This window comes from Urocampus carinirostris, chromosome 10 (genome assembly GCF_059441175.1).
Source record: "Urocampus carinirostris isolate Australia breed hairy pipefish chromosome 10, RoL_Ucar_1.0, whole genome shotgun sequence".
Taxonomy (NCBI): Eukaryota; Metazoa; Chordata; class Actinopteri; order Syngnathiformes; family Syngnathidae; genus Urocampus; species Urocampus carinirostris.
This window is the reverse complement of record NC_142358.1, coordinates 26,250,491-26,275,160: the sequence shown is the minus strand read 5'-3', so window position 1 is coordinate 26,275,160 and position 24,670 is coordinate 26,250,491. Positions and strand designations below refer to the sequence as shown.

The following is a 24,670-nucleotide window of genomic DNA, read 5'->3' as shown; positions in this document are numbered from 1 at the left end:
TAAGCATTTCTGTTTTACGCAATTACCAATATCTAGTTATAGTAAGACGGCAACTTGGGCTGCAAGAGGAAGCGTTCTGCCTATTACATCTCTTTCAAGCTAAAAGTTGCCGATTCTGCTTAAATTTATAGAAAATGAGTAGTGAGATAAAACAAATAATTGTGCCGCACTCAAATGTTAGAGAATGGAAAAAACTAAAATCTTTCCTGAAAGATAAATAAAAACAAAGAACAGAATCTGTGTTTGAATGACATCAAATAAATCTTGTGCACTTTACTTTGGTATTGTCTTTATTGTTTACATGGTCAATAAATTATTTTTATTATATCCGCACGTATGTAACTCATTTGTCACTTATATGCTTAGTTTGAGTTAGTTTCTTAGTAAAGAAAAACTAGATTTTATACTGATTTTTACTCAAAGATTAGGGCTTCAGGTTGTACACAACTGCGCGTTATACATGAATGCATTTGGTAAACTTATTTAAAGTTTCCACTGCCAATCATCTGCATGATAATAATATGAAAGATGACCTTAAGAATTTGACCTGCGATTTGATCTCTATAAACAAAATTGTTATGATAATGGCGATACCTTCCTGTGTCCTTTAGCTCACCCAGAAGGAATCGCTTGTGACATTGCTTGACAACCGCACTTGGGCCAAGCAGGGAATTGCTGAAGAGTTTGACTACATTGGGAACGCCCTGGCTTGGCAACATCCGCAGGTCAACGTCTTTGTTACACTAGTTATCTTCATTGTCATGAAGGTAGGTAACCTAAAATGCAAAAACATCACTGTTTGGTTTGAGTACAGTATGTTAAAGGTGTATATGAAATGTTTAAGGTTTATATAAGTATGTTTAGGTTTTATATAAGTATGTTTAAGGCTTGTCTAAGTAACCTGTTTTGTATTAAAATATTTAATAAAATAATAGGCTCTATAAAGATAAATAAAGTTAAGTTTAACTTACTTTTGGAAGATAAGCTTCAAGAGTTTAACAATTTTCTCCTCCGTAGTTAAATATTTTGTATTTTTTTTTTTCCAATACCTTCTGTACTGTCAACTATAATTTCAAATATAATGTTGTTGTTTTATTGCACTACTGATTTCTTAATGGGGTGGAAACAATTTAAGTATAAGTAGCAAAACCAAAAAGTAAATTGCGATACAGTAAAGAATTACTGTTCATGAAAAACATTGACAATTTTCCATAATTATTGTGGTGTACTGCATATAATTTTCTACATCCATTATGTCACAAAATTGAGTACAGCCCTCACATTTCTGCAGAGATTTCATTATAATGTGTAATAGAACATCAATGAAGACACATTGCTTTGACAGAATCAAAAGAAGTATGAAAACAAAGGCCATGGCTTAATAGAAGGATATCTTCTCATCTAAAGAGACAAAGATTACTTTAATTGGGTCAGCATGTGTGGCAGCAACCAGGTGAGGAGTACAAACATGTTTTTGTCATGCCTAAAGTCAAGCATGGTGTTGGAAATGCCATGGTTTGGGGCTGCGTGAGTGCAACTGGAACTGGGGAGTTGCATTTCAATAAGGGGAACAAACTCAAGGATGTACTGTGAAATACTGGAGCAGAGAATGATCCACTCCCACCAGAAACTGGGTTACAGGGATATTTTGCAGCCCGACATTGACTTCAAATGCACTTCTAAAATGACCAAGGCTTTTGTAAAGGGGCTAAGGGTCAAGGACAAGCATGTGTCCGGATCTAAATCCAATAGGACATCTTTGGGGCATCCTCAAGTGAAAGGTGGAGAAGCATAAGATCTTGAATATCCCCCAGCTCAGTCATGTTGTCATGTAGGAGTAGAAGACTATTCCAGTGGCCATTTGTGAGGCTCTGGTGAAAATCATGGCCAGGAGGATTAAGGCGATTCTGCAAAATCATGGTGGCCACGCAAAATGGTAAACCTCAGGAACTTTTACTTAAAGATGTACTCACTTTTGTTACCAGGGTTGTAGCTACTAATGGCCATATATTGAGTTTTTTATGAGCCTTACACAGACTTCCATTCATTATGTTAAAGCGATGTTTCTTCAGCGTTGTTCAATTAAACATTATGATAAATCTCTCCAGAAATGTGAGAGTTGTACTCACTTTTGTGACATACTGTATGAGTAAATGGCTTGTACAATAAACATGAAAAAACAGAGTGGGCAACCATTGACACTCTTACATCATTATTGTGGTATACTGCATCATATTTTCTATATACGAGTTATTCCTGACTCACGTTTGCTTTTCTACTCTGAAAATGCGAGAATGTTAGAACACACATGCACATGTCTTTCACCGTGAATGTGTAATGTGTTCGCCTAATTACAGCCTTGGGTTTTCTCAGCTTCAGCGAGGTGATTTTCAAGGCGAAATTGCTCTCTTACTCTCTGTCCCTGTAATGAATAGTTCTTTTATTCAACGTGGCAGCCATCTTGTCCAGGTGCTACTTTCTAAACAAACCCTCATTTCTGCTACCAAACTTTAGGAATGGGGCCCCACTCCTTGAGATTTTGAAAAATCAATGTGTCAAACGGTTATAAATGCTCAAATTGTCGCAGGATGGTGCACACAAAGTGGCTAAACCTTGCAGGTGACTGATATGACAGTGAAGAGTAATCGTGAACATGGTTGGCTCCAATTTCAAGTGTTTTGAATCTTTGTTCTTCTTAGGATTCTGAATATTATTTGTGACTAATTTTGTCACACAAAAAAAATTACACAATTCACACAACATAGAACATAAGATTCTGAATGTTTGCGGTCTAGTTTAAATTCAGGACTTTTTACAAGACTCCCTTAGGGCCCGGTCACACAGCCGTTTCCGTCTGTATCGCGGGTAAAATTTTGCGGGTTTTTTTTTTTTTCTTTTTCGTGGTTGCCCGCGATGGAAAATGCGCAAAATTGGCGAACCCGCTGTTCATCGGTGGTATGCCCGCAAAACAGACGCCGGCGACTGTTCCGCTTCCTCATCGCGTCATTTCCGCGTGATTTTTTCGTGTGGACCACGGGTATAAAAGCTGCCGAGCCGGGCTGTAGAAATCATAACCGCTCAAGACACAGTCCCGTGAAGATCAAGATTTCAAGCTATGGCACCGAAGAAGCCAATATGTTATTATTGCAATAGTTTTTCATTTTTATTTTATTATCTTGTTATGAAATGAAAAGAAATGTCAAGAAATAAAAATGGATTAAGACGAGGTCACTACAGTGACGAGGATCCATGTTCACCCCTTGACGTCTCGAGCACAACTGACGTGTGCTCGGCAAATCGCGCTGTATATACGCGGCGAAAGGCGTCTGACCGTCACACGCGTTTCACCCGCTAATTCACGTGATAACACCGCGATACAGGCGCAGAACAAACGTGCTATGACCGTGCTCCACCCGCGATTACCCACTAAAATTTCGCGTCCTATCCGCGTGTAACCACGCCCTGGCCGCGGCCGTAGCACGTCGTTCCGTGTCTGTACCGTCATTACCTCGTGTGTACCACGTGTGCCGCCCGCGGTTACCCGTGGTCTAAAGTTTTGAGCAGCGCAAAACTTTTTCGCGCGGCCAACCGCGTGTGAATTTCCGACCCCGTGTAAAGCACGGCTGTATCTCGTCTATATGGCGATCTCAAAGCGTCCAACAGCGTCTGCTTCACAGGCAGAAATTTTTGGCGTGATTCAGCCTCGATACACCCGTGAAAGGCTGTGTGACCGGGCCCTTAAACTCATAGTCACAAATTAACTATTGGCTCCAATTGTGAAAAAGAGAATATCATTTTTATAGCATTTTTAATTTAAATGATAAATTGGATATTATGCATAAATGTAAAAAAATAAAACATTTTCAATTCAATCCAACAAAACCGAAATAATGTATCTTCATTCTTCAACTGTGCTCCTCAATAATTTCCTTCAAAATGTTCCCTCCCTAAAGCAATTGTAATTTTTAATATTTAAAGGTGGAGAAACTTGAATGTTTTCTCTATTAAGTATGTGTTAACAATGCCCAACTGAGTTCAAAGAGCCCTTATGCTTTATTTTCCACTGCACATATCTGCTTTTATCTTACTCATATTAGAGCTGTTTGGGGCAGAACACATTAAGTTTAAGGAAGTGCTGAAGAGTGTCCTCATGCTAGCCCCTGCAGGATGTTTTATTTAATTATATTTGTGATTGTAGCCTGAAACTAGTGAAGGTAAAAAGGCTTGCTTTTTGTAGAGGCAAATTGCCATCTCAAACCCCAAAATGATGAAAAAACAATATTTTATTACAGCGCATCTAAGAAATGTGCGCGCATCAAGATTGAGCCAGGGGATGGCTGCAGAGACTAACAAAGTTCCAAATTCCGTGCAGTTCCTTTAAGGCAAATCTTATTGATATGATTACAATTCTTAAGTGGTTTCCTATCACGATGTTTACAGTAATTTCCTCCGCCACAAAAACACAAATGGAAATACTCTTTTTGTTCACCCTTAGGCACATTTGTGGACTGTTGACTGTTTCCAACATTATCAAATAGCATTTAAAGTAAAAAGCCAAAAATAACTACAAATAAGTCAACGCATGAGTACATACCTAACTACTCATATGAATATATACATGCATGCATACATAAATACATCCATAAATAGATACCTACAATAAAAAAAAGAAAATACAAAATTAAGAAAGCATGAGTAAACCACACTGGGGCTAGAGCAGTCATGCTACGGACAAGGATGTGATCTTGTGAGTCTGGTTTGTTATCAATGAAATTTATTAAACAGTTCATAATTCATTTTTTTGAAATCTGCCTCATGTTTTACTTAAGATGTCAACATGCGGCAGAAGTAACACTTCCACTTTAAATTGGTCTGAGAAGAGGCATAACATTTATATAGTATAAAATGTAATAGAATATTACATGGTTTATGCTTTTACATAATGGCAAATTGACATTCTACACCAGTAATGGGCAAATTTACCTTTAACAAATCAATCCTCGTACAGTCTATTTACTGTCACCTGTCAGGTCTTTTTGATAATTCAAAAATATCGTAAACAAATAACTAGGAGATTATTTTTTCCTGTATTGTCAATTGATTGAATAATATTGTCGTATTTGTTACATATTCAGTGTTGCATTTGCCAAAATGTACACCTGTTTTTAAACAATAAGGATAAACTCTTACCTCTGTTTTATTATTTATTTTGACATATTAAGGGACACATATGCTGCGATTTTTGAGCCATTTCTCTATGACCTATAAGGTAATATCTTACCTATGAAGCAATATGGATGTCTTCTCTTTTGAAACAAAGGTTATTTTGTTGGATACATCAGGAAGTGGGATTCCCTGTTCACACAAACCATACCTCCAACCAAAGATAATGACTGGTATTCTTTTTTTTTTTAAGTTATTTTTCAGATGATTGACATCTAAGTTTGTAAATTCTGAACTACAAACTGCCACTTTTTGCTACTTTTTCAGCACTGCGACTTTAAATTCAGTGCAGCTTATTTTTCTTTTGTGTTGAAAAATAGCGAGCTGCTCTTTTCCACATCACACGCGCTCTAAATTATAAACCCCGCGGTGAAATCTGGAAACATTTATGACGCCCTTTCAGAGGAATTACTCTGCCAACATTATTCATATAATGCACACCAGGAGCAAACAGGAGGTTTGACTGTACTTTATTGAATATAAGTTAACGTACTCACGGTTTTTTAACTCATTTATCCAGGAATCAAATCCTCTATTTATACATCCGAATTAAACAGCAGTGGAAGTTATCCATCAAAAATGCTATACTTCTCTTTCCGTATAATCGGCGTCAATGTCAGGCTGATAAAGTTTCCTTTAATCCTCGGCGAACGATGATAAGCTCATTTAATGTGGTCTAATACTGCAGCAACCACCTGTGACAACTACACAATCTGGTATTATTCTTCTCTGTATGGTTGCTCTAGTGCTGCCACCTAGAAATATAGGGCTCACACTTTTCACGAAGCAGCCATCATTTGCGTTTTCTTTCGGTACCGTAGTATATCTGTGCTCGTCTTTGTAATCGCCAACCTTAATGGTAAAATATAAGGAAGGGGCATGGATTAGTTCATTTCTATGGCTGTTTAAGCCTGCATCTCAAAATCCGGTGTGGCTATTACAAAGAAAAGTTGAGTTTCGTTGTTAATTTTGAGCTTTTAATCAGGTGTGCTCTGTAGTTCGGAATTTAGGGTACTTCTTTCAACTAAGCCTTTCTTGCTAAATGCTAATTGTATCACTATACTGTGAGCAATGTTCCCTCTAAGCTGCGCGCGTGCGTAATCGCGCACTGCCCGCACATTCTCAGTTCACAAGAAAATCTAGCCAGCGCACAAAAATCTGTGCTCGAAATTGCTAATTAAGAAGCGGATTAAGTCAAAGTTACAGTGCATGAAGGTAAAAATACACGGGTTCCCCTGACGCTGTTTTCTAAATGCAGTATTTTGAAGTCAATCTCGAAGTCGAACGAAGTTGAGTAAAGTCGGTAGAGTTTTTCGAGAACCGGCTTCTTCGGCTCGGCTCACTAAAGAGAACCGGCTCTTTTGGGTCCCAAATGGCTCTTCAGGTTGTTTTTGCTTCTTTAATCCCTACACGACCAAATATTATGTAAAATTGTGCAAAAAATGACTTAAAGGAAGGGGGGGCAAATTGAACAAAAAAGAAAAGAATACCAAAATGAAAAAGTAGTAAAAAGCTGAGAAAAAATAAATAAAAGAAAGAGAAAAAAGAAAGAAAATTTCAGAAAAAGACAGAAAAAAGAAAAGAAACAAACAAAGTTAAAAAAAAGTAAATAGAAAACAAAAAGACAAAACTAACAGCTAGGAAAAAATAGGAATTAAAAAAACTGGCAAAAAGAGGAAAAAGTTTGTGTTCTATTCAAATAATTTCCAATTATACCAAGTCGATCTTGTTGCCAACATTGTACTTCCACAAAAAAATGTGATTGAATACAGTTCTGTATCGTGCAACCGACTAAATAAGCCCCCCAAATTTTTAGTATTATGCGACAAAAGATACCAGGAAAAAATAGAAATGAAAATCTTGTGAAAGAATTGTTGTAAAAACAAATGACGTTTGTAGGCCGTACAACCTTTGCAACAGTACATGAGTCAATTCATTCAAAAGTGAAAAATAATTTTGCATTGTCGGAAACTCCGCAAAATGTAACGTGATGTCAAGTTTTGGACATGTTTGATAATGACTCAGTTGCCACACATGGGATTGCCGTTGCTCACTGTTGATTCAAGTGTTGCTCACCAACTTTGTGTAAACGCTCAGACCTGTGGAAAATTAGAGGGAACATTGACTGTGAGCATGGCTAAGATACAAACTTGACAGGTAATGGTTGCATTTTGATAAGATGGGGCCGCTTGATGAAGCGCAACATTGTGCTGTCATTCTCACAGAACAGCACAACACCACATTGACTATGTTGTCATTAAGGAGTGGTTATTTCAAATGACCAAAAGCTCCAAATATTAGATTCAGGTAATTATCTCCTTTAAAGTCAAACTTATACTGTAATGGCCTCACACAAATATCCTATTTTTGCATCATAAAGGTTTTGCCGTGCTCCTGCTTATCGACATGCAGATTTGTGAAACCATTCCACGATAAGTCTACCGCCATTTGTCTACTTTACAACGCTTTACATCATTGGAAGTGTTTTTACCACCTTGCGCGTATGTTACATAAGCTAAATGGTTGTGAACAGGTGTCCACGCATAGCTAGACCCGATGGTGAGCGTGTGAGCCTCACACCCGTGTACTGTACATCATGTCATCTTATTAGATAATCAGTGGCAGAGAAGCTTTTGTTTTATGCAAGAGCACTTTTATAAATGGCATCATTATGCCGAAAGCATACCCACTACATGGTGTACTACTTATACTTAAAGGTGGTTTGCATTGTGTGAGGTGGCCTTAAAAAAGTTTAATATTTTCTCTATTAAGTATGTATCAACAATGGCCAACTGAGTTCAACGAGCCCTTATACTTTATTTTCCACTGATCCGATCTGTTTACACATTATTCTTAACAAAGCTGTTCAGGGCGGAACACAATAAGGGAAGTGGGTGCTGTAGAGTAACGTAACGCTCGTCCTCACAGGATTTTTTTATTTTTTGTTTTAGCATGAACATGGTGAAAGAAATGAGGCTTTGCTTTTAGAAAGATGAACAAAGAAGAGTTTGTTTGAGCGTGTCTAAGAAATGCAAGTACTTGCACGCACTAAAAACGACCAGACCGAGGCTGCAATGATCACACTAGCCAGAAGATGGTGGCAACGAGTAAAAAAGTTTTGAATTTTGTACAGCTCCTTCAAAATTTTCAATATTAAAGACAAACGTGGATTTGCTTCACATAAAACTTCCATCTCATTATAAATATCTCTGCTGTGCAGACTACAAGTTCAGGCAACTAAAATTATGGAATGGATTTCAACATTTAGCATATAGGGCTATGTTTAAAGTGATAAACTTAATTATGATATGTATATATACTTATTTCTAACCACTGTTTTACCAATATACGTGGTGCAGTGAGTTAAGCGCTTGCTTTAAGAACAGTAACTAATTCAGATCCGACTCAAGTTAGTCCATTTAGCAATGCAGATATAGAAACAACATTTTACAATTCTTATTATTTAAATATACCGGTAATCGTTTTCACTCAATACTTAATTTTATTTTTTTCATGCTTTCTTTAGCAAGCTCCTGAAATTTAGTAGCACTCGACAGCTTTTAGCATTTCTCTGCAATTTCACTAGTTTTTATTAAAGTTCGCCATGAGCAGGGTAGTTATTACTATTATTATTATCCTGACCATAATTTGACTTTGCTTTAAATCATTTTTCATTCTGTATTCATTTTTTTTAATCATGTTTTTGCAACAATTGTAAATGTGTGTCCACCAGTGTCTTCTGGTTTTATTCACACCGACTATTAAAGGTATACAATCCAAAGCTATCATGCACAGCAAGCAGGTGTAAAATCGGATTGTCTCGTTAATAACGGAAATAAGGCTGTGAACATTAATTAAATAAGGACAGGAACTAATTCCACTGTGCTATTTTAAGCATAGGAAAAGATTATTCTACCCATGATTATTTCTCATTATGAATTGTGAGCTTATTTTAGTAGTTTTCAACACATTATGTCTCATTGATGTGGGGGATCTTTAATGTATCCCATTTGACTTTGGGTGGTGTATCGATGGTCTGATTAACGGCTTATCACATACAGTCCCGACACTAAATCAAAATATTAATTGTATATTAATATCAGCAAAGGTTTAATTTGTTTCAATGTAATTTACATCCAAGTACATTTACTCACATGCAATGAAAGAAAGCGGGTAGAGTAATCCTCTGCTGCATCGCTGTTTACTTATCGCAGTTTTGCAACTTTCCTGATTTTCATTGTGCATTGTGTTCTGCATTCTGATTGATGGAACAGAGGAAGATACTTTCTATCGCCAAAAAACCTGAACTTCTCGACGCGCTTAACTTGCTCTAGAGCCACATGCGGGTCTTTGGCGCTCCTTAGTGGATCACAGGTGCTTTTTCAAAAATGTTTGATAATGGAAAATTAAATGGTTTCTGTAGGACAGATCCACAAGGGAAATGCAGTTTTCCATAATTTCAACATGATGGCGGCAAAGTATAATGCAAAGTAAAGTGGATCATGTCCTTAACCTATACAGGTGTGCTATAAAACGGCAAAAAAAATTCAAATCAAAATCCTCATTAGGCAGTACTTAAGTTATTTGTGAAAATAACAACAAAATAAACGTATATGAAGAACAGTACCTTTATTTGTTAAACCAATACTTGAGCCTGTAAATTAGGTTAGTTCTTGAGTCAATAGTAAAAAATAAATGAATAAATAAATGGATAAATCACATGTATTTGTATAGGCTTGAATCATGAAAAGTCTCAAATTACTGCACAGGCAAGGTAAAACTCAAAAATTTCAGCATAAGAAAAATACGATTTTACTTAATTTAATTTGGGTAAATAGATAACGCTTGCTACTTCACGGTATTTGACTATCTTGAGACTTTTTTGGAAAAAGGAGGGCTTACTGTACTGTAGTAAGTTAGATTCAATGATCCTACTTTTTTTTAATTACGAATAATATTCATCTCAAATCCCGGCAAATATTCCAAACTGTTCTAAAACCAGTTAAATGACGTTTAAATGGGTTTCCCACATTTTAAAAACTGTCCATTTACTGTATCACTATATTAGTGGCGTAATATTTTGTTAAAAGGAAAATGATGAGATAAGTGAAGACCATCAAATGGCCTGCTTTTCTTTGTGTGACGCGTTTAATTTCGTAAATGCTCCCATGCATGACACTTGAGTTTTCCCGTGTGTGATGCAGTGTTAAAAAGGCTATTGCGTTGGGTTACAAGACACTATTTGATACTTTGCTCTGGCGGTCAGCCCTAATTACATCAAGCTACAGAGCAGGGAGCGGAAGAGGGACAGCACTGGCTGCATGCAGGGATCTGAAGACGACAACTGTAATTAGGAACTAGTTTGGAATCTTGAAATTGAGACAGGTCATTGATGAGGTCTAGATAATGGCTTATTAAAATTATTTGTAAGTCATTACTTGGGAATGTAAACAGGGGCCCCTCTACATACGAGATAAATTCGTTCCCGGATCGAGCTTACATTTAGAATGTGTCATATCTCGAATCAATTTTTTCCATATGAAATAACTATCTATCTATCTATCTACCTTGGTCATTTCCAAGGGGTGACCGACAGCAAGACACACACATACAATAACAAAGAAAATAAAAGGGAAAAAAATAGCATAAACACAAACACAAAACATTTTTTGGACCATGGCCAACCCAATTGCCCAAACACCCAAACAAGTTAGCCACCTCGGCACCAAAGTTGGTCATGCTTTCGTCCCTCCAGATGAAATGACTGAAAACCAATTAATCCATTCCTGGGCTCCCATGATCATCCAAGTTAACCCTTAATAGCTATAAAACACATTTCATGATCACTTAAAACATAGACAAGTTGTAATTGAACACAACAATACAGTAATATGATAAATATGATTGAGTAAAAAGTGAGTTTATTATGAGTACTTACCATGGACCAATGTGTTTGCTTAGTGGTTGAGGAGTGAAGGAGATTGGTGTAGAAGGACTGAATGCACATGTAATTTACATCGAATTCCTTGAATTCACAAATGCATTGAACGAAAGCAGGTACAGTAATCCCTTGCTGTTGATAGACGGTTGTATGTAAGCAATGTGATTAAAAAAGACAACAACACAAGTGTGCAAGATCAGGTCTGTATGGCGGGAATCGTACAAGCTAACTGAGACAAGCTGATCTTGGCGATGAGCGGTCTCAGGCACTCGGCCCTCTAATAATAATAATAATAATAATAATAATTTCCTTTGTATTGTCATTCTTTGTAACAATGTACACAGAACGAAATGTCGATACACCTGACCCGTTGTAGCGAGCCGATGCAGCCACAGCCAACAGAGGGCGCCGCCATTTTACCAATGTTATAAGTCTTAGGTATGACTCGGCCGAGGCGCGAACCAGCAACCTCCCAGTCTCAAAGCGGGCGCCCTACCATCTAGGCTACTGAGCTGGTAGCGGTAGCATTAGGAAATATTCGTAACTTGGGGAAGATCTTGGCTCGTATCTCGAAAACTAGAGTAACTTGTTGTTTCTAGAAGCTCGGTGTTTCAGAAACGTGATAATTTTTCATAGCACCATACCTCTCTTTCTGTGCGTGCATGTGAGCGTACCTTTCAGTACCTAAAAACTTCATAAGTAGAGATACATTCTGTATGTAAATAAGCTAATCCGTTCCAAGCCCCGCAAAGGTACAGTGTGATTTTTTTTTTTTAAATAAATCATAAGTGCATCCGAACATGAAACATGCATGGTAAAATTATATAACAGCACGATAAATATAACATAAGAGGCACTTTATGTAAAAAATGAAGAGTAAAGGAATTCATAAAAATATTAATTTACCTTTTTGCCTCGCGTTTATTGAAAAACTGATCCAATGACGGTTGCCCAGTCAAAAATGCGCGAGGTAGACGTAGCGATAGCCAAACTTGTCAACACCTTTCCGGGTGATTCCTTTTAACAAATTCTGCGACTCCATGGAATTTTGCTAAAATGTCTTTAATTTGGGATGAATGAATAATGGCTGTGTGTTGCCGGAAATCCTCCTGCTCCTCTTTGAACTGTGGTGGTGACACAAAGAGCATGCTGGGAGTACGCTTGCACACTGGTTCTCAGGCAGATTTGAAGCAATAGCCAGTTTGTTGATGTAGTGCAGTTAGTGAAAACATTCACAAGGGGTGCGCTTTCGCTGTCTATTGTTCGGGAAACTCTGGGAGCGGCAAAAATTTACTGTATTTTTTACATCGTAACTAGAAGCAATATTTTCCCGTACGGGTACTACATAAACTTAAACTTTCGTATATAGAGAAATCCGTAAGTAGAAGTAACACTGTATACATATTTATAGAACTCTGGCCATTCTTGCAGATTGTTGACGCCTACTGACTTAATTAGTCACGAAACAAAAGACCACCAACTCTGCTTTCTGAAAGAGGCTGAAAAAATAAATCCGTAAAAACTGAAAAGGCACAAAAAACGGCGGTCTGAGGTGGTGGATCTGGACTGCATTAGTTCTTTCCCCGGTTTGACAGTCCATTTTCCTTTACTAGAGATGAATTTTCACCATGGTCAGTGCCTATATCTTCAGAAACTAATCTAGTTAGGATTGATGTCGATGGACCAATTTAGTCTAAAATTTGGTAAAAAAAAAAAAAATTGACCTATGGCTTTCCATAAAAAACAATATTTGTTTGCTAGTTCATGTATTTTTGCCTTGGATTCATAATGAATAAACATGTTTTGGGTACCACGAGGACGCACTAAATATTACACGCTGTCGCTTTGTTCAAAGTCTGTGTACTTTTTCAGGTAATGAGGATTGTTTTGTTTTGCAACAGTTAAGCTCATTGCAGCAATCTGTTGTATATTAATTGGTGTGAGACAGATTGTGACATTTCCAAAAAGAAAGGGAAATACTTTCTGTCTCTGTCTCTCCAGCTCTTGTTTTTTTTTTTTACTTCGAGCAAGCACGAGAGAAAGACATTTCTAGCTCTCTTTCTCTCATCATTATTGTTTTTCATTTATATGCAATACATGATTTAAATTTATGCAGATTTTTATTATTATTATTCTCATATTTGATGTAGTTCAATTATTAAAAAAATAGGGTAAGGAACCTCAATCTTTTGAAATCCAAAGTCCTATCTGTGTTTCAATCCTCCAACATGGCTGCCACACATAAATAAGTTCAGGGCTGAGCAACGGCACCACTGGAGCCACATTCACCTCTTTTGAGCTCCCTCGGGGCTCCCTGGCCCTTTTTAAAATATTTTTGATTATGCAAAATAATATGGTTTCTGTTAGAGGACAACATGACACACAGTCTTAATGTTTTCCGATAAATATAGATACACTATGCCACAAAAATTAGTACACCCCTCAAATTTCTGCAAAGATTTTATTATAACATTTAATGGAACATCACTGAACACTCACTTTGACACAATAAAAATAAGTATTTCAACTAAAGCCATAGCTTACTGGAAATATATCACCTGGTCTGATGAGACAAAGATCAATTTATTTGGCTCAGATGGTGTTAAGCATGTTTGGCGGCAACCATGTGAGGAGGACAAACATGTTTATGTCGTGCCTAAAGTCAAGCCTGGTATTGGGAATGTCATGGTTTGGGGCAGCGTGAGTGCAACTAGAATTGGCGAGTTGCATTTAAGGGAAGCACAAACTCAAGCATGTACTGTGAAAAACTGGAGCAGAGAATGATTACTTCTCTCCAGAAACTGGGTCGCAGTGCAATGTTCCAGCCTGACAATGACTCCAAATACACTTCTAAGATGACCAAAGCTTTTCTAAAGGGGATAAGGGTAAAGGGACTGACCAAGCATGTCTCCAGATCTAAATCCAATAGAACATCTTTGGGGCATCCTCAAACGTAAGGTGGAGAAGCACAAAATCTTGAATATCCCCCAGCTCAGTCATGTTGCCATGGAGGAGTTGAAGAGAATCCAGTAGAAATATGTTAGGCTCTGGTCAAATCCATGGCCAAGAGGAAAAAAGAGGTCCGGGTTTTAGCAACTAATGGCTACATTTTGTGTTTTTTGAGGGTAAAAAATACATTTACTCTGGTGTTTGTTTGTCAAAGCGATGTTTCTTCAATGTTGTTCAATTCAACGTTATGATGACATTCCTGCAGAATTGCGAGGGCTTTACTCAGTTGTTTGACATACTGTATATTCAGTATATGTATGCATTATGTGTTGCCTTCCTTATAAAGCTTATATAAAGCTTTTAGTTTTTAGCAGCTCCAAATGTATACATTTTTAAGGGGGAGGGGGGCCCAATATGGCTCTTATAACATAATTATAATTAATAATTTCCTTTGTATTGTCATTCTTTGTAACAATGTACACAGAACGAAATGTCGATACACCTGACCCGTTGTAGCGAGCCGATGCAGCCAACAGAGGGCGCCGCCATTTTTTTTAACCAATGTTATAAGTCTTAGGTATGACTCGGCCGAGGTGCGAACCAGCGACCTCCCAGACTGAAATGTTGGGTTGCCAACCCCTAAACTAGTTTAAAAGAAAGCAGTTAATGATGTTCTTCAAATCAACTGTGTAGAAGTACGGATACTTTGAAAACAGAGAGAAGGCCTTACGAATGAAAAGGCAATGTGACAACAAATTGAACAATAAGCACCATACAACCTCCTTTTCGTTGCCTGAGAGAGAATTCTATTTGCTGTCTTTGAGATAACAGCGAGAAACTAATTGAATATTGTCCCCTTTGTGTCTTTCTAATGTCTTTCTCAAGTTTTGGATGTCTGCCCTGGCCACAACTATCCCAGTACCTTGTGGGGCTTTCATGCCAGTGTTTGTTATAGGTAAGGCCAACACTGTTAATGTTAACCATGATGTATGAGTGTACAGTACCTTTCTAATGAATCCTAAAGTAAAGTAATCCAAAGTATTTTAAGAGGATTTCAAAACCGTAACTGATGAAAAGCTCACACAGTGCGACTATAAGCTCATCTTTTCGAATCTGATATCAAGTGTAGCAATCATTTCCTCAATTCTTGGCAAGTGTGCAAGAAACAGTGTAGTCGAAGCACAAATATGATGTTTTTATTAATTACATCATTAAAATGCCATCATTTAGGAGCCGCTTTTGGTCGTCTGGTGGGGGAATGCATGGCAGCCTGGTTCCCAGATGGCATTAACACAGATGGCACCATTTACCCCATTGTACCAGGAGGTTATGCTGTTGTTGGTAAGCAAAAATATGACCACTTTATTTTGCTGAGTACTGTCCCACCTGCTTTTTCAGTTTGATTTCGGACGGGATAATCGATGCTTTTGCTACACGTGCTTGTGTGTTGAAAACCTGGTGTGGCAAAGTGTTAACGATCAATAATGGTTGGATGGTCTTCCAGATGAAGTTCTTAAACAATTAGTTTTCAAAGAAATCGGTTTTGTTTTTGTTTTATTTCCGTAGGCCCTTTTAGAGAAAAATGTAGAGTAAAATGGCATACACTTCGTTAGAGGAATTTGTTAGAAAAGAAAACAATGCAAACAATCTGTCATATCAGGTAATTGTGTATATATTATCATTTATCTCATTTGACGAAAAAACAAAAAAAAGTAAAATATACTATATAGTAAAATAAGAAAAAAGAAACGTATAGAAATTGTTCTATTAAATCTGGACTATACTTTTTGATAGTTTTTTAAATAGTATTTTGACTATGAAAATAATTTAGAAAAAATAGTAAAAATACACATAAAAAAGTACTATCTTGTTCAGGGGTGGCGAACACATGGCTCTAGAGCCGCATGCGGCTTTTGGCCAATAAGAATGCGGCTTTTTGCCTCATCACATTTTCTATATACTGTGACTCTTTGCCTTGTTTCATGTTTAGTTTTTTTTGTGTGTATTGAGGTCGGACACTTTCCTTGAAATCAACACAAGAACAATACTTGTTATATTGTAAGGAGAGGAGTGTGTTATGGGAAACAATGTTTTTAATTGTTTGTGTTTGTGTGTGTCTGTCTGTTATGGCAGGTCAGTGCGTGGTTTCGCTCTTTGACTCTCGCAGTTAAAAATTTCGGCTCTTTGTGTCAAACTTGTTCGCCACCCCTGATCTTGTTTAAACTGTAAAGTATTATTGTCCCAAAAATATTTGCAAATATTTTATTTCATACAGTTCATTTGAGAAATTTGGTAAAAAAAAAAAAAAACTAAAATATTAAAAATGCAAAAATGATGTCACATTGGCTAATTTTGTTCATCTAAGTATTTTTTTTATTTCATGAAAAAAAGAATGAGATAAATAAATAAAGCAAACAAAGTAATCTATAATAGAGGTAAGATCTTTGCCCGGACGCAAACCCGGCCCTGCACAGCATGCACTTTCTTTTACTCATGTAATATTTTAAATGACTGCTTTTTACTTCTACTTGAGTAATATTTTTCGTAAGTAACAGTACTTCCACTCAAGTAACACACTTTGGCACTGCAGTTCGGTTTTGAAATGCGCACTTCGGCACCAAAGTTATATTATTCAGATGAATTTATCATAAAAAACATGCTTACCAAACTATCAGTGTAACTCCAAAACACAAAATCCCCTTAAATTTGGGGTAAAAGATACACCGCTTCCTCTTTCAACCTCTGCGTTCCTTATGTCCGAAGTATTTTTTGTTTCTCACCAATAGGCTTACAAGCTGTTTTTCGGCTACACATTTTATTATTTGTAGCCTGCAATCTGCAGAATATGATTTTCTTTTCGGTGCCATTTTTTTCGGTTTTACTGCGCTGCACTTTGCTGAGACACACACTTGAGCCCGAAGTGTTCATTTTGGCGCTGCACTTCGAAGTCGACTCTTGATTTGAATGACTCCGCAGAAAACATTCTAAAAAATATTTTTAAAAATCGTCCAGTTTCGGGTTTATACTCGACCTTACTTCTATTTTTTTATACTTTTTACAGTATTTTTTTTTTTTTAAGTTCAAATTTTACAAAAAAAAACTTATACATAGAAAACGAAAAATATAATTAATCTATAACATCTGAAATCTCATTTTAAGAATTTATTTTAAAACATCAGAGAATAAATATCATAAAAGAGAAACATCTTTGATATCAGATAATTTTGTTCATTTTAAGTATCTTATCTGCAAAAATTAACAGGTAAAAAGTATGAGGAAAAAAAAATTGTATAACTATTTTTACTACGAAAACAATATTTTTTTATGAGAAAAAGAACAATAACAATGTCCACAAAAAAATCCCCAACAAAAATATAGAAATTGCAATTTAATCTATAACATCTGGCAAATATATTATACAGTTTTAAGTATTGTTTTTCTCTAAAATTAAATAAGAAGTACAATTTTGTGAACAAAAATAAATAAACAGAATTGATTTATTTCACTTAATAGACAGAAGGGGTTACATTGTATCAAACATCCATTTTTTGTTTTGTGTTGCATTTGTCTGCAACATTAATATTTTGTCCCCTGGCTCTGTTCCACTGCACCGTGAAATGCGGCTTACAACAATTGTAATTTGAACACAGCCGTTTGCTTCTACTGTCACCAAGCAGTTACAGTTCAATCGCTCAACTAAAATCAGCGTGTCTTACTCCCCTCATACATCAAGATGCAAGCATTTTTCCACCAAGTAGTTCCCATTTTCATACTTGTCAGCACTGCAGTGAAGATGGAGCCTTTCCCTGGAGCCTGAAAGCCCAAGCCTCTTTCAGATAAGCGACTGCATATGCGGTCAATTTGATTGCACCATTCCAGGCTGCAGATTGTGTTTATTGTCTATTATGATTATTTTGATGTTGTGGTGCACTAGAACTAATGACTCGGCCCTTGACATTCTGATGAGGCGCTTTAATTCCACAAAATAGCTCGCGGTGCATGCTAAATGTGGAGATGAGACGCAGCATTCATCAGAATTAGAAAGTTGGAGGCACAGAGCCAGGCTTAATTCAATTATGTGAGAGAACAATGAATCCCCGATCTCTGGAATAGCATTTATTTGACTTGTCCCTTTACTCTTTTTGCTCTATTTTAACGCTTCCATTGCTTCACTATTTCCATTTTGACATCAGCCTCAAGCATTTACAGTACTGTATTTTCCGTTATATACCGTAAATTCCGGACTATAGAGTGCACCTGATTATAAGCCGCACCCACCACATTTTAAGAGGATAACCGCTTTTGTACTTACACAAGCCGCACTTGTATATAAGCCGCACGCGCCTATATTAAAACATGTAACACAATCACAAAATCAACCCAAACCCTATTTTGAGTCCCCTAATTTCAACTGAACATAAAGTACACAGTTCAAAAACCACAGCTGGCAAAATGAACGGAAAATGATACCGGCACTTAAGATTTGATGCAGACCTTCAGAGTCCGGGTGCCGTTAAAAGTAATCCAAGGAAAAAAAGTGTATATTTCCAAAGGTAAGGGTGGGAAAAATATATATCCACTATTGGCACAACATTCATTTGGACAGGTAACTTAAAATTAGTTTTACCTGGTTATATCAGTATCAGAAATTATTTTCCCCCCATTTTATTAACACTCCACTTATTGAATCATGAATATTTTGTTTGTTTGTTTGTTTGTACATGATTCAATTGTTTGTTTGTTTGTACATGATTCAAATTGAATCTTTTCTTCCGGCGCCGTCACGAATGGCAGCCACTCCAGCAGCTCCCGTGTTATTTTCGATTGTTCTCGATTGTTCTCAGCTCAGGGATGCTGCTGGAAATGTGAATTTCCCTTCGGGGATGAACAAAGTATCTATCTATCTATCTATCTATCTTGTCTGCTGTGTCCACAAACACTCACCTTTGCCGGTCCCCACTTCCCGTCATCCCCCGCGTCTGTTACCCCTCTTTTTAATTGGCCAGTGCAAGACTTGTCAGAATAAGTGTCCAAAATAAATACAAATAAATACATTACAAAAATATACAGTTGCAAATACATATTATACATGGTTACACATATTTACAAAGAGAAAGACGGTACACCAAGAGAGTTTTCAAAGCTTTAATAATAATATTTTAACTTTCATCCCAAACCGTGCCTGTGAAGGGTAGCAAAACGCTACTAACAACACGCTCGCAATACAGTTAACTGGTCGGTTAAAAAAATCATACCGTAAATGTAGAAACCACGGTAAGCCATTCTCATCTTCCTCCTTTTAACTGACGTCATCAAAGTTGTCCTCCTTTATTATGGGATAGAGACTTCACTGAATACGCCGCAGGGTTGAACGTTTGAGGAAAAAGTAGCGGCTTATAGTCCGGAATTTACGGTAGATAGATGGACACTTCATTCACATATAAGTTGCACCAGCCCAAAAATGCATAATTAAGAAGGAAAAACCATATATAAGTCAGACCAAAGTATACGTCGCATTTTTGGGGGATAAGTATCTGATAAAATCCAACACCAAAAACAAACACGTCATCTTGAAAGGCAATTTAAAATAATGGGGAACACCTGGCTGAATACGTTAGTATGGTAAACATGACATTATTGACATGCCTGTTCATTTCAGTAACGACATAACATATTGATTGGTTTGATTGATTGAAACTTTATTTCGAACATGAGCCAACAAAAATAAAGCAAAAGCAACGATAACGTAACATATCCGGAAAGGAATAGGAAGAAGCATATGCTTATTTATTTCTACCCCTTCGACTTCTTTGATAATTGTGTCTTACAGCTAGATCAACTCTGCATTTACATATAACAAACACTTCAGGAAGGTACATATTTTCAGGTTATATGGATGCACAATCACTTCATCATCATCATTGCTGATCTCCATATATTTTTAGCATTCTATATAATAAGAGTATTTATTATGATACTAACTGTTCATGGTGACAACTGACTATTTTGAGGTGTGTTGTCCATCATACAAGGTATAAACATCATACATTATATTAAAAGTGATTCAGATCACTCTAGCTTAAATAACATTCTTACCAAAACTATTAGTTTCACATTAAATTGCTATATCCAATAAAATCTTCATTCCCAGAATCACTGTCACAGTTAACGATCCCCCGTTTTGTTTTCTGCTTCGACATTGCTTGCGTCAGACTCCTCGCCACCTCCGCTTTCTGCTTTTTGGCTATATATTTTACTATTTGCAGATTGTAATCTTCAGAATACGATTTTCCTTTCGGTGCTGTTTTTGTTCAGTTGTTTTTTTCAATTACCGGTGTCGTGCTGAGAGCTGTCCCTTCGCGTGAAATGTCCCCCTAGCAGAAGCGCGCAAGCGTCACTAGCACAGACGTTACTAAAACGTCTCTTTTTGGAGGAATGTATGTAACAGTAAAGCACAGAGCATTTGCATCTTGTACAGAAATCTCTTTTGAGCAAGTTGAAAATATTTACTTTGGCAAAATGACGCCTTCTCTTCATAACGTTTGTGTCCCGATTAGTAAGAAGACGTGGTGTCATTTCACCAAAGTAAATATTCTCAACTTGCTCAAATGTGATTTATATACAAGGTGCAAATTTTAGTGCTTGACTGTTCTGATACATTTCCCTCAAAAATGAAATACAAAGTAATTTTAGTGATGTTTGCACAAGTGACGTATGCTTTTGGTCATTTTGCGCGATGGGACATTTTTCTTGCAGTGTAGTGTGAGAATAACATGTAAAATGATATATCCGGTATTAATGTGTTAATAATTTCACATACAAGTCGGACCCCAACCAAATTATGAAAAAAACTGCAACTTATAGGCTGGAAAATATCTTACATCATCCTTTGACAGGTCTGTTGCCGTTTGAGCTATAAACGCTCTCTTCACCCGCTCCTTTGTTGCTCCAATACTTTAGTGCTGCTATCCATAACACCTAATTGGCATGGAAATATTCATCTTCTGGGAGAATATTGGATAGAATTTTGCAAGTGGAAACTCTAATTGGGTTGGGGGGGGAGTGTTATTGATTAGGTACTCAAAATAAAATAAAGTTGTGCTACTTTATCAGTTTACTTCCTCTATTTAATGGAAGTCAAACAACAAGACGTAAGCAAATTTTGGAAATGTGCATTTTGCAAAAGATGCATATATACACGTCTTATTGGTGGAAAACACTGTGTCATCATATTTTTTTGTGTTTATTTATGTTTTAGAACAACTTTCTGTTTTTCCAAACTCTAGCATTCTTCTCTACCGTGAATATAAATATCGTGATAATATAACATTTCCTGCCTTTTGCATGTCATCTTTATTAATGATATCCATATTAATGTGGTCAAGTAGTTAGCATTTGGCATTCTCACCACTGCGACCCGGGTTCGATTTCCGTTGTATCCAATGTTTTGCGATTGTAGTCAGCAATATTTTTCTCCTGATCAATTATTGCAGAAATTATTAATGTTCTACCAAACTTTGTGCACAATGCGCACCCAATCTTTGAATTCTTCTTTAGTTAAAAAAAAGGCACGTTATACACGAATGAATACATTACATACTTTGACCAAAGATGTATTAACAGGGTGAATAATTAAAAGCTCTTCCAATAGGTAACAACAAGTTACAAGTTTGGTTTTGACTGGATATATGAGCGTTCATAAGTAAAGATTCTAAAAATGCATCCTGGGTTAACTTTTGTCCCTGCATACTTTCTCTGCAGGACTACTTAGGATTATACAGACAAAAAAAGAAACTATTATTCAGATTCAGATTCAGATTCAGATCTACTTTATTGTCATTCTAGTACACGTGTATACAGAACGAAATGTCGATGCATCTGACCCCCACAGTTTCCTTGAATGTACAGATATAAATAATGTTGTATTGTACTCTTCTACTCTACTCTCCCAAAAACTTGTTTGTTGTCATCTAAGATATTAAAACAGCAAAACAATTTGAGAGCATCACCTTTTAACTTATCTGCATGGATGTGTTTTAATAGATGTCAGGTCGAGCGGACTTGTGAAGTCTACCTTCAAATATAGTAAATGACAAGCGTATGCCAATTAAATGCTTTTAAGAAGCACTAAAAAATCCATGCCATAGTTAGTGTAGACATTTTCATTTGTTATCAATCCAACAGCACAATATCTTGAGGAGGCGGAAGAAATTGCCATCCGTCTGGCTGCAGTACTTTTTTAATTTATGTACCCAAGACTGCAGTAGTTGGAGGCTTTGTGTTAAATTTGCTGACAATAGGTAAACTATGTCCACTTGAGAGTGCAGAAATTGGTTAGGAGCCAACAGAGGCACCAATTTTAGTGAACCTCATTCATCTTCAGAATGCTGCGGAAGTTATAGACTCTTTTTAACTCTATTTTATTTAAAATTTAAGGATGAAAATGTGCAATGAAAATTAAATATGATATAATAATTTGACCAGCTCGTGGGCTTGGGGGTTATGGCGCCCGCCCCGAGACTGGGAGGTTAAGGTTCAAGCCTCGGCCGAGTCATACCTAAGACTTAAACATTGGTACCCGTTGCCTCCCTGCTTGGCGTTCAGCATTTGGGGTTGGAATTGGGGGGTTTGGTCACCTAATGACTCCCAACACCTCAGTTGGGTTGAGCGAGGGGACTGGGAATCCCCTCCTCTGAATCAATCTCCCAAAAAGAGTCAGAACGGACTCTAGCCACCTCCCACTAGGGGGAAATGGCTGTGGTATATATAATATATAAATATGATAATGAATATATGCATTCCCCTGTACTAACTCACGAGCAGATCATTTGTAAATAAAAAGGGCAAAAAAAATTATCAGCTGGAGACGGTTACTCATGATATGCTTTAGCGTGTTTGGCAGTAACTGGGTTACTGATTTCTCATAATGCCGTGTCGCTGCATTGCACATATTGAACATTTCTGAAATCAATCACAATATCCACATGTTTTAGAATATCTCATTCAGATTTGAAAGAGTAAATCAAAAGATCTTTAACAATCATACTTTTTAATTCAATTTGCCTAAACCATGTACTTTATGTGATATTTAAATCTCAATTATATTAAGAAAAAACACCTTGTACATTATTTTTGTGTAATTTTAAGCGTTTCAAAACCAATTTGATGAAAACTATTTCATATACTAGAAAAATATGTAGCTGTCTTCATGTAGATGTCTGCATGCATATTTATTGTACATGAAAAATTTGAAAAGGCCTCCAGGACCGGCCCCTTGGCTAAATTTTTATCCCAATGCGAACCGCGACTCCAAAAGTGTCCCCACCCCTGGTCTATAGTGTCACCCCTGTCTAGTATTTTTATGTTAACCACTGTTTGATTTTGTCACCCACTTCTAGGTGCAGCTGCATTGTCAGGAGCGGTCACGCACACAGTTTCCACTGCAGTGATTGTGTTCGAGCTGACTGGGCAGATCTCTCACATCCTACCCGTGATGATAGCAGTGATCCTTGCCAACGCAGTGGCACAATCCCTGCAGCCCTCCCTTTACGACTCCATCATCCGGATCAAGAAACTGCCGTATCTCCCAGAGCTCGGATGGGGACACCACGAGTAAGTCAACATTGGACATTTTTGGATGAACACTTAGATATGTCAGAGGATATTCACACTTCACTTTCGATTAAGTTTGTATATTTTATTTAATATTATTCCTAATACCTTATAAACAATGCCAAAAGGGCATTTGTACAAGGGTTACTGCGGATCCTTGAAAACTCTTAAAAGGCATTAAATCTATTTGTCTAAAAATAAGGCCCTCATTGGCATAAAAATGTCCTGAATCCCATTTTTGAAAGTCTTAAAATGTCAACAGATCAATACTATTTTTATTTGATTGAATTAAAAAGATTTAGTCAAAAAGTCATGCATCATGATAAAAATCTGTCATGACTGTTGCAGAAGAGTTTAATGGATTTAGTAGTTATCTGCCAACTTTGATTGAGGATCCGTGAATTACAATAAACATCCTTTTTTTCTTGTCTAAAACGTTGGAGACTGCAACATTTTCAACAGGACCAAAATACAATTAAAAAAAGAAATAAAAAATAAACATTTTATATAACTTGCTGCTAATTCTTGTGGGGTTTTGTTCTTTTGAATTGTGTTTTTTTGTGTCCTGTAATTTAATTTAAAAGTCTTGAATTTAACTTTACTTAAGCTGTAGGAAGCCTGTGTACACAGTCAACATCTCTGAAAAAATAAAGAATTGGTGTTAAGACAATGATCAGCAATTCAAATCAACTTTTTATTTTATAACAGCAGTAGTTACACTCGTACATTTGGACAGAGGTATGATCATATGTCTGAGCCCAATGCGAGTTTCTGACCAGGTCGGGCCCTAAATTTCAATCATTATGTTTTGAGCCGGGCTTCTTTTTTATTATTCACCAGTCATTGTTTTTCTTTGTCTCTCTGCCACACTCTCTCTCAAAGTGCTGCGCTAGATTATTAAGGATGTACCGCTGTTCTGGTTCATTGCCCAATTATCAACCCGTC

At 36.8% G+C, this 24,670-nt stretch overlaps 1 protein-coding gene across 2 annotated transcripts in view; it reads left to right on the top strand.

The window, feature by feature from the left end:
- The window catches only part of LOC148358502 (chloride channel protein 2-like), a 158,259-nt gene that overhangs the window by 82,760 nt on the left and 50,829 nt on the right, over positions 1-24,670 (top strand). For both annotated transcript variants that reach the window (XM_088345397.1, XM_088345396.1), the window contains 4 exons: positions 612-767; positions 14,999-15,068; positions 15,344-15,454; positions 23,512-23,725. In XM_088345397.1, coding sequence (XP_088201523.1) covers positions 612-767; positions 14,999-15,068; positions 15,344-15,454; positions 23,512-23,725 — 551 coding nt within the window. The remainder of the gene's footprint in view (positions 1-611; positions 768-14,998; positions 15,069-15,343; positions 15,455-23,511; positions 23,726-24,670) is intronic.